The 11,396-nt window shown below is 42.2% G+C and overlaps 1 protein-coding gene across 1 annotated transcript; it reads left to right on the top strand.

Moving 5' to 3' along the window:
* The first annotated feature begins 1,129 nt into the window (after nt 1–1,129).
* Nucleotides 1,130–9,485, top strand: RASD2 (RASD family member 2). The gene is made up of 3 exons (XM_032689352.1): nt 1,130–1,912; nt 5,380–5,659; nt 7,189–9,485. The coding sequence occupies exons 2-3, from the start codon at nt 5,389–5,391 to the stop codon at nt 7,716–7,718; spliced, it is 801 nt and encodes a 266-aa protein (XP_032545243.1). The 5' UTR covers nt 1,130–1,912; nt 5,380–5,388; the 3' UTR covers nt 7,719–9,485.
* Nucleotides 9,486–11,396: the final 1,911 nt, after the last annotated feature.

Here is an 11,396-nt window from a genome sequence, read left to right as displayed (position 1 = left end):
CCTCGGCAGCTGCTGCTGCTGCTGGCTGTGGATGGCTGCTGAGCAGCGCCAGGAGCGCGGGCAAAGCAGGGAAGCGTTATTCCGAGGGTGGCGACAGAAACCTCCTTGAAGGAGAAAAAGCAAAGCATCTCAGAAATTCCTCCCAAGCTACAGGAATTTTTTCACGGGGAATAAGGGGATAGGAAAGGGGGGGGCATCTGGAGATGAAACGTACATGGTAGGTGGAAGAATCTTTGTGTTCAAAAAAGAGTAAATTTGCTCAGAAAAGGAGGAGGATTGCAGGACACCTGAAACTATTTTCGCATTTGGAAGACTGTGCCTCCCTTCCATTTTCTTATTGTCAAAATACCTTGGAAATCTCAGAGTGTTTTTCTTCCTCTTTCCCCCACCCCGCCCCTGATCACGAGTTTTAGGTGGGAAATGCTGAAATAGTTCATTTCAAATCTTTCAAAGTCAATCTTTTTGACATCTTTTAAAACACACTCATAGATCTAAACTATTACTTTAGCTCAAAAAAAGAGAGAAAATCAAGGCCATTACCAATTAAATAAATTGCAAACACAATTTTTCATTTAGGGTTTAACAAACTGCTTGGATTCACCCTATTTTTAATTTGTTTCTGTCTGTTTTCTGAGTTTCAGTTCCCCACACTTTCAGTTGTTTGACTTTTTTTAACATTTCTACTACCCATTTGTAGTTTAGTTTTTCATTTATTTAAATATTAATGAGAGAACAGCACTTGCACATTGTTCTTGTTTCTCAGTTAAACCAACCAGCCATTCTAATGTAAATGTCTCTGAGGTTGAGGAAACAGGAGAAAGTATTCCATACAGCAAAAGTATCACAGAAATCATGGACAGAAAGCTCTTACTTGGGGAATGAGTCAATCTGCTGCTATCTAGCAGAAAAGATCAGCACGGAAGTTTAGAGCCTTTAGAAACAGCTTATGAATTTACAGCTTGCAAAGTAAATGAATTCTCTATGTCTCTCATACACACACGCTAACTCATTCCCCACACATGCACACATACAGGTCTCTGGTGGAAAGACAGGGAATGTGCAGTCTGTGATGCATATGAACTTTCTGTTTAGAGGAGAAAAGATTTTTCCAATAGGCACAAAATCCCACCCCCTCAGCACCCCTCCTTCCCCTGTGTCTGACACTGACTTCAAGGGAGGAGTTGAGCCAATTATCTGTGAGTCCTACAGAAGAAAAATCTGCAATTTGCCAGTAGTTGTGAGACCGAGAAGGAGAAAGGCAGCGAGGGAAGAAGAAAGACTTAATTGGTAAATATAAAGAAAACCCCCTTCTGTCCTAGAAAGAGAATATTTTAAAGCAAATCTCAGAGCAGCAGAAAAGAAGCTTGTGCAGAGGGATGTACCAGGCAAGACCTGGGGAAGCGTAGACAACTTCTATGCCTGCACTGATCTTTCCCCATAGGGTCTGAGGCAGCATAGAGGCAGGGTGGGCCGGCCAGATGCACCCACTACCCTGCACAACTAGGTCCTGCTCCTGAAATTCTTTCCCCCTCAGCAGAGCCTACGCAACTTGTAAGAAAAGACAGTGAGGGTGGGAAAGACTCTGCTTTTCCTTTTCTCGAACTGAGGCTGTGAAGGAAAAAGCTCATCTCACCAAAGGGAAAAGCTGTCACTGATTCTGAGACTCTTCTTTAGCCCATGTCGATTGCCTGATCCAGTAATTACCATTCATGGGATAACACCCTCTGGAGCCCTGCAGTCCTTCCCAATCCTGCTAAGTTCTTGGAAAATACTGGAGAAGAACTGAGCCCAGAATAAGCAACGTAGGATCCACAGAACAACAGCTTTTTACAGCAGCAGCCACCCCTGATTAAAATTATCAGCTTCATCAGACTGCACCAAGATCCAGGACTGCTCCTCCAAGGAAAGAGAGGTAAGAAATCAGCACGGAGTTTGGGATGAAAGTAGGAAACAAACATCCCATGGGAGTGATTTTGGTGCGCATGGAAATTACAGGGACGCTAATAGTGATTAACAAGTGACAGGTCTGTTATGCATGATAGCATTTGTGTCTGCCTATGTCCTTTTTAGTTGCGTGCAGCGATTTACTCTGGGGTGGCAAACAGAGACAGAAGCAGTAGCTGGAGATGGAGGAGTGCAAGGGAGGTAGTTCAGAAGTCTGTTCATGGATGGGGAGTGGTAGGGAGCATACGCCCTGATGGGAGGATGGAAAACTAAGGTGCAATAGCTCTTGGTAGGTTGAATGAAGAATATCTTCCTTAGATATCTCTCTCTGGGTGCTCAGGATCAGATTTGTCAGTACTTCACTGGAATTCAGTCGAGCACTCTCCAGAGCATGCAAAAGCAGGTTTGTTGTCATTCACCCGATGCCTGCCTATGAAAAGAGCGGTGGTGGTTAGCGGGTAGAAGATGACACAGGGAGTCAGGATAAATGGGATTTAATGATGAATTTGGTCTGCTGTTTCAGCTCTCTCTGGGCATATGAGCCTTTCCCTTTATTAAGAGGAGATAACATTAATTGTTTATATTTCTATGGCATTTTGAAATCCCTGCACTGTACCAGTATAAAATCCTAATGTAAAATTTCTAGCATCAAGCCAGTATATAAAGCAGAAGGTATCACTGGGAATTAATCTATGCTTAAGAATTTAATAAACTGGAAGGAAAAGATGTAGATTAAAGCCAGCTGGAGCTTGTTTGTCTCCTCATTCTCTTCTGATTGATTTTGCTTTACTTAGTACATGAACATGTGGTCGCTCTCTCTATTTCTTTTCTTCTGCCTTTAATCTTTTTCAATGTATAAGTGAGTGCCTGTGCTCCCCCCTGCCACCTCTGGGTGTGAAGGCTGAAGTTTCATTCCTTTTCTGAAAAGGAAAGAAAGCAGACTGTGTTGAACTGGAGAAAAACTGGAGTGGGGGGATAAGAAGAGAAGGCACAAAACACAAATATAATATCCCAGTTCAACAGCACGCTCAGGAGTTATATTTGCAGGAGAGGTGATGAGTAGCAACTCCATGAGTCAAAGTGCTGGAAAGCATTTTTCAACTTCAAGTGAAATGAAAAACAGTTAAGAAAGCACAGGAGTTCTCTTGACTGAATGCCTTGACAGGTGGAACAAGGACAGCGTAAAGTGATCAGGTCCCTCAGCAAGCATGTTCTGTACAGGACATATAAGGCATTTGCTTAAAATGCATAACTGTGCTCAATCCCTGATGCTTTTGCACCGAGTTGTACAAAACTGATCTCTAGTAGGTGTAAACCAACACAGTCCACTCACCCCCATGCAGCTACACTGGTCCATCTCAGTCTGAAGAGCTGACTCACTTCTAGATACTGATGCTGGGCTGTAAAGAAGTTTGTAGTTTTCCTCATTAATCTATCTCCCTGTTTTTCAGGCCAGATAAGCCTGAGAGGGAGAAAGGAAGCATTAAGTCTGTTCACAAATGGAAGACAGTATTGAACTGGCTACATAGGAAAGGGCAGAGACAGTGTACATGGCAGTGTTGTTTCAGAGACTGAATATGGTGTTTCTGCACTACTGGAGACAGGTCCTGTGGTGACTAGAACACAGAGTCCAGTTCAAATACTGATGTGCTCCTTGCTGTCATTCCCACCACAGCAATCCCAACAGTACCATATGTATGTGTCCTTTCAAAGTTGTGTGCTGACATTACTGTCTGCCTCTAATATCATGCTGTCCTGCCTGCTGACTATAATTCAGAGTGTAAGCTACTCTGAGGAGAGCATTACATTTTCTTTTATCCTTTAGTTAAGGCTGAATATGCTGTTGTCATGCAGCAAATTATATTAATAATGATAAATAGTTGTGTTTTGCTATTTCCTTGGGCAATAGCACAGCACTTGAAATGATGCTGGGTCAGAATTCCAGAGACTTCTTTATTTAGCAGTGACTGTATCTTCACTGCTGCTTTGGTGCTTAGCACATGTTAAACAAAATAAAATATTTTAAGCTCTTGACTGAGATAATTGTCAGCCACATAAAAGCCTGGGAGATAAAATTCACTCAGCGTAAAGATAGGAATCCAGATCTGGACCCAGAAATGATATTTCAGTGTACATAAAGTACTTGCATTGTAATATTAAATAAACAATACCTAAGTTAAATAAACGGCATAGTAGGAACTTGATTATTCTTTAATAAGATTCTAGTAACCCAAATAAACTCTTTCCAAAATGTGCCGTCTTTGCTCTAACAGTCAGCTTTCCCCACACAGGGGTTATATTTTTCCTCTCTGCACACAATTCATTTGAACTGGTACACGAAAAACGTCTGAGCATCACTTTTTCTTTCCTATCGAAGTTTTCTGCATCCGAGTGCTATGTCAAAATGCAATCTCCAGGTTCTCTGACATTTTAGATGTCAGGGGTTGGAAATCATGTCTAATAGCGATGTAAGATGGCTGTCCTTCATCTTTTCTCCTGCTTGTACTTAGCACCCGCAAAGACTGTGACACCCATAAGAGCTGTGTATGTACAAAGACTGAAGCTCCTACGAAATCTACATTTCTGCAGTTCTACCCATGGCCAGCCATCCTGCTGCAATGCTGATAGTCTGCTGAAAGGGAATTCCCACACTACCAGTCCAAAGAGCAAGATTAAAATCTTGTTTCTAAAAGGTCACTGAAGGTACAGATGTTTGAATTTATCACAAGCCAGTGCTATTTTGTGGCTCACACTCCCTGCACCAGCAATGAAGGTTGCATGGGACCAGCTATTTAAAGTTACTGAGATGTCTAGCTGCCACTGGTGTTCAGCATGATTTTTGTTTGTGTCTGACTTTTAGTTGATCTCAGAAAACAAGTATTATGCACAACTCCTATTTAGGCAACAAAATGAAGCGATCTAGGTTCTAGTGGCAGCTGCAGTGGATGTAATATATTGGGGAATCTGACCTCTGTGTTTATGTATCTAAATGAGAACCAAGCTCTACTGAAAAATCTGGTAATGTGTAAGTGATGCAGATGGTGGGAAGGAAGTTGGTGTCTAAGTTGAAGCACAGGTGATGAATTTAGCCCTTAATGTTTAGATGAAACAGCAAATTGCAATGCAAAAGCGTGTTATTTTTCAGTGTAAATGCCTTCATTTTTATATTGCTTTAAAAGAAAAGAAAAAAATACCAACAACAACAAAAAAAATCAAACAAACAAAAAACCCAAAACCAAAACCAAATATTCCCTGGAAATGAGACTGAAAAAGTTTAAGCATTTCCCATTAAAAGATTTCTGTATGGACCATTCATCTACTAACCAGGACTATGCTCCAGAGCACTCTTTGTCAAGCTTGTGGTAAGGAGCTGCCCTATTTTATCTTCCATTTTGTTTCTGATCTTTCCTCCAACTCTGCTCTTTCCTCTTTCAGGATCAAGCAATGATGAAGACCATGTCTGGTGGAAACTGCAACCTGAATGTGCCAGCCAAGAACTCGTACCGGATGGTAGTGCTGGGAGCCTCCAGGGTGGGGAAAAGCTCCATCGTCTCACGCTTTCTCAACGGCCGCTTTGAGGATCAGTACACTCCTACCATCGAGGATTTTCATCGCAAGGTCTACAACATCCGGGGAGACATGTATCAGCTGGACATCCTGGACACCTCTGGCAATCACCCTTTCCCTGCTATGAGGAGGCTTTCTATCCTGACAGGTGAGAAAGTCGTGGGGAAGTGAGTAGATGGGTAACAGTGGGTGAAAGATCTTAAGGATAGATTATTTTCAAGATTAGCTTGAAAAGTGTAGCATGGAGATGACTTTTACTTGGGAGGGAGCTAAAGGGACTGCTTGATGTCGTTGCAAGATACACTTCCAGAGAGAGAGATTTCCTGTCTGGGGTGCTCCAGCACTATAGGGAATGCATTAGCCACAGAAGGGAAGTCCACTAAGTGAAGGTCTGAAATTGAAATTTTCTTCTAGTTTATTTCCCTTCTACCTTCCCCTCTTGCTCCGTATTTTTATTGCAGTCACAAATAAATGCCTGAATAAAATCTTGAGGGCACAAAGAGCAGAAGAGGGCAAAATAAACTTGTCATTATAAGACACATGTAGTGAAAAACAAATGTGAAATGCACAAGAAGGGAATTCTAACCAAGAAAATCCCAAAGAATTTTTTATTCCTAAAATTTCCAGCCCAATTTCTTTGATTTGATATTCCAGTAAAAGGATAGCTCTTTAGTCTGTGCTTAATCAAATGTGTTAAAAGGAGGGGAGGGGAAAGGAAAATGAGGGGCTCAGTTTGAACATTCTCACTGTCAAACTGTTCCTGTTGTGAGCTAAAATAAATTTTTTAATTGTAAAAGTAACAGTAGAGATATCTTCAGCCACACCTCACAGCAAACCTACTTTCTGGATTCGCTGTCTACCCTTCTAGCTGGCCAGTGAAACATAAGTTTCACATCTGGCCAGGATAGCATGTGCATTCAGTGAGGTCCTAGGACCAGTTTCTGGGATGCAAATGTGAGCTTTTGTCCCTGAAAGCTCTCTTAGCATGTTCCACATGAATGTCATTCAACAGGCAATGATTTGCCTTATTTTCTACTTGCATAAGGAATTGTAAGTCAGGAAATGTCAAAAGGAAATGCCAGGGGATCTGTGTCATTTATGTATTTCTTTTTTTCCATGGCCTGTTTCTCTTGAGCAAATGCAATGGCAGCAGAGTACTGCCCACTGAGAAACTTCTTATTACTGACTTAGGCATTCAGGACTGACCAGCTGTAAATCTTTAGTTCAGGTGTTGTTCCATGCATTGTGTAATCAAAAGACCAAGGCTGAGTGGCTACTAGCTCTCCACTCCTACTGGTGTCAGAACAGGCTGTGTTTTACACAGAGATACAAACAAAATGAAGAGAAAGGAAGAGCAATGCAGCAGAGCTGAGATAGAGCCACGTTTACAAAAGAGAGCAAAACGCACAATAACTTACAAGCTCAGTGCAAACTAGGAACATGCTCAGATATCACTGAAGTAACATCATAGCTGAAAGTCTTTTCCGTAGCACTACAGAAAGGTGTGGGGAGTTTGAATTAGAAGAACTAAAGTACAGCTGAGTGAATAGATGCCAAAGGACCAACCAAAAAACATGGGGAAGAGATGGCAAATAAACCTATGTCTTTTTTAAAATTTGTTCCTCTGACACTGGCTGCAATGAACAAACCTTTACAGTATCTTTGTTTAAATTGCAGGGGATGTTTTCATCCTGGTATTTAGCCTGGACAACAGAGAATCCTTTGATGAGGTCAAGCGGCTCCAGAAACAGATCCTTGAGGTCAAATCCTGCCTGAAGAACAAGACCAAGGAATCAGCTGACCTCCCTATGGTGATCTGTGGAAACAAAAATGACCACAGTGAAGTCTTCCGCAAGGTACGCACTGACGAAGGTGAGAATCTTGTCTCCAGCGACGAAAACTGTGCTTACTTTGAAGTGTCAGCCAAGAAGAACACCAATGTGGATGAGATGTTCTATGTTCTCTTCAGCATGGCCAAGCTACCTCATGAGATGAGCCCTTCTCTCCACAGGAAAATCTCCATCCAGTATGGTGACACTTTCCAACAGAAATCCTTCCGGATGCGCCGATTCAAGGACATGGGTGCCTATGGCATGATCTCTCCTTTTGCTCGCCGGCCAAGCGTCAACAGTGACCTGAAGTATATCAAATCGAAAGTTCTCCGGGAAGGTCAGTCCAGAGAGAGGGAGAAATGCACAATCCAGTGAAGGAGGCTTGCACTTCTGTCTGAAGTCAACATCCACATGCAGTGCCTTAAAGAAAAAATGGTCCATGGGAACAGAGAACGGGCTCATGGGGTTTATTGAGAAAACCCAACGTGGAGAAAGGATAACTCTTCCTGTGGATTCTGCTAAGTCACAAATGTAAATAACATCATCCTTGAAAGTGACTGGGAAAAAAGTATATGCCTGAGACACGAGTGCATCTTTTTGTCTTTGCAATGTAGTTCCTCTTCATTCCCCTTTTTGTTTAAAGAATACAGGTCTGAGAAGTAAAGATCTTTCAACCTTATCCTTACAAAGAAAATAGATCAAAAATGCACAGGAGGCATTAACACTTACCCAGCATGCAGCTCTTGCTAAGAGAGAGGAAGTTATGTGTGTGTGTGTGAATCTCTGTGTGCCTGTGCGTATGTGTGCTCTCCTTTTAAAAAGTGGGACTTGCATTTCAAAGGGCAGCAGTCCTAACTGAGGATTCACAGATTGGGAGTGGACTCTACATGTGGATGCACGACTTCCACTCACTTCTGAGGGCACCTGCATTAAGAAGAACTTGATTTTATGTTTGTGGGAACAGTTACCATTTGACATAGACATGAACGTTGGTTTATGTTATAGATTTTATTTGGAATTTGGGTTTTTTTTATTGTCTGGGGGTGTATTTTTAGCAAAATCAGATGTGTGTTTGGCATTAAATAGTGTCTGCTTTCTACCACTGAAAGGTGGTTTTCATCTGTAAAATTTTCTAGTATGTACATTGATTGAAAGTGAAATAGTTCTGCAAAAACCAATGCATTGACTGCTTTTCAAGCCTGGTGTGATATTGTTTCTCAAAGCAGCCACACCAACTCTGAGCACCATAGTACAAATGCCACCCTCTGCCTTGATGGTCACCAGAGTAACGATTTCTTCCTCTGCCTGTGTCAGCTGAGAGTGACCAGATTAATACGTAGACTTAGGCCACTTAAGAGGCAGGATTGGGTTGTTCTTCAAAATTAGGAACTGAATGATTATAGGGCCAGCTCCATCGTATTTCTTCCGTTAATGTGCCTCTAGTAATTTTGTTCATGGATTCCCCCACTGTCTGATAAAGGTTGCCTGGATGTAAACCTTTGCACTGCAGAAGCTCTTCAGAACAGAAGCTTTGTGCTGGCTGTCCAAACAGGGTTGAACAGACTGGTCAGATAAATCTGGGGCTGTCCATTCACTTCTTTCTTTTCTCAGCTCAGTGCAGGCTTCCTTGCCTTCATCTCTCTCCCTGTTCTGCTTTTGGTTCTGTTGTTTGATGAGTTCCTGTATGCCCTCAAAGCCCAATATATTCTCTCAGATATGAGCTTACCACTCTTGCTGACTGAAATGAGATGTGTGCACACATATGTGAACAAAGCATGGCCCCAAGACTGTACACAACAGCAGAATATGTATGTTATATATACCTCAGATATATTCTCCCTTTCTCACCCTCAGTTTCTGTTCTTGGCTGTGGCTGCCTTGCTGTGTCTTGGGCAGAGCTGTGAGCTAGTTCGTGCTATAATTTGACGGGAAACCAAGAATGATGATTGTCTGTAAAAATTAGCCTCTGGGACGCAAAATCCCATATTCATTTATCAGCTCCACCCTTCATTGGTACTGTATATTGACTGGTAAAATATACTGTTCTTTTATTCCTGTTGCCAAGGCAGCATCTTTCTGATCATGTCTCCCTCCCTCTCTATAAATATGTAAATGGTTTATGATTAAACCTGGTTTATTTATTACCTGTGTCCTGGTCTTTTATACTTTCTCCAAGAATAAGGAGGAAGGTCCTGTTTTTATGTTGTGCTGGTGCATCAAGGCAAGTGAGTTCTGGGTTGCAAGTCCTGATGAGATCTCCAGTAAGTTCTGGAAGAACCTTCTAAGTCCTCCAGACACCAGAGGCTACACACTTGTCTGTTTGGAACAGAACTATATCCACATCTATCTATCTGTCTATCTATCTGAACATTAACTTATATATATAGATATCTGCAGAGGCAGATAGTTACTCTTCCCCATGCTGCCTCCAACACAAGAAAACAACTCTGTTCTTCATGCACAGAGCTGATATGCTGATCTCTGGTGTGACTTAATGTGGTCTCTGCAGACACATCACTGGTTATCTTCTCAGCAGTCTCTCCCTCTCACCATTTGCACCTCCCAGCTGTTTGAGTCCTGGTCCCCCAGAGCACATGCCCACCTCTCTACAAACTCTCCACCCAAGTCCATGACTCTGGGACTCGTGTGCCACAAGGACATGGAAGGGTTTTGAAGATGGAGTAAGAAGGGCACAAGTGTGAACATTGGTTGGGTTAAGAGGCTTTGGGAAGCTAAATGAGAACTCCTTGCACTATAGACCAGGTGCTTCCTTACTGAGCCTATATCTGTTCTCCCTGGCTTGCTGGATAAAGCTGAATTTCAAGAGTCTTCATAATCAAGTCTCTGCCTTTGTCTTAAAACACTGACCTTACAATTATTTTGCCTACTCTCCTTCCATCTCCCTGAAGACACCAGCTTTCCTCACCCTTCCATGTCCTCCCATTCCTGCCTTTTCCATCATGGATAGAAAGATGCCCAGTGTGGAAAAACAATGTTGCAGAGACAACAAAGGCACAAGAATAGGGGAGGCTGAAGACCAAGGTGCTCACAGAGATAGGCTGGATCCCATGGGGAGGCCAGTGAGCCCCAGCTTCACAGTCCAGTTTGGCTGGCCAATGCTCAGGGTGAGAAGCATCTGAGAAACTGGCTGGGAATGAAGGTGAAACAGTATTACAGTCACCCACAAAAACAAATGGCAAAAAGCAGATAATCTCATTAAAGTAATCCTAGTCTTCTCATTGCATTTTGTTACTGATGGTAATTGCTTTTGAAGTTAGATTATTGTGCTCCTGAGGATATTTTTTTTATTATTATATCATTACAGTCATTCTATTAATATCTATATATTATTTGAGCTCTAGAAGTTCTTACAGCCCCTAAACCAGACAGTATGTGTATCAGTTGTTTATTCACAGTTAGCAGCCATTATATTCTGTGAAAAAGCCTGGGACTGGAAAACAGAGAGCAAAGCTACCTTCCTGCACAAAGGGTATAAGGTAAGGCAGGAAGAGGAAAGGCAAATTACTTCTTCCCTGCTAACCACTGAATGTGTCTGACTGTAAGGTAGAACAGGGAAGGGCTTTATGAGAAACTCTATTACGTGTGTGCAGAAACTGCAAGACCCTGAAAGGAGCAAAGACCAGACCTACGGCCAGGTCTCAGAGGCAATGGAAAGAGAAACCGTCTTTTTTTTTTTCCCCCCTTGGGATTCAAGGCACCTGCATAGAACTTACTGCAACCCAAGAAGTTATGAAAATGCACAGGACTAAGGGCAAGTCTGGAGGAAAGGATCTGTGGAAAAGATGCTGAGAGCTGGTGTATCTTTACTTGGTCTTACCTGGTGTAATTGAGTTGCTTTATACCAATAGCTACCTTGTCCTATATTGCAGTATATAAACCCAAACATTAGTGGTACAAAGCCTCGCTGATGTTTTTGTGTGCTTACTTTCAGAACATCTAGCAGGGACTTGATTGAGGATCAATCACAGCCCTGGAAAAAGACAGGACTGAGATTTATTTTGTATATTGCTCAATACAGCAAGAAAGTCCTTG

This window comes from Chiroxiphia lanceolata, chromosome 5 (genome assembly GCF_009829145.1).
Source record: "Chiroxiphia lanceolata isolate bChiLan1 chromosome 5, bChiLan1.pri, whole genome shotgun sequence".
In the NCBI taxonomy this organism is placed as follows: domain Eukaryota; kingdom Metazoa; phylum Chordata; class Aves; order Passeriformes; family Pipridae; genus Chiroxiphia; species Chiroxiphia lanceolata.
The sequence above is the reverse complement of the archived record's forward strand: the minus strand, read 5'-3'. Positions and strand labels throughout refer to the sequence as shown.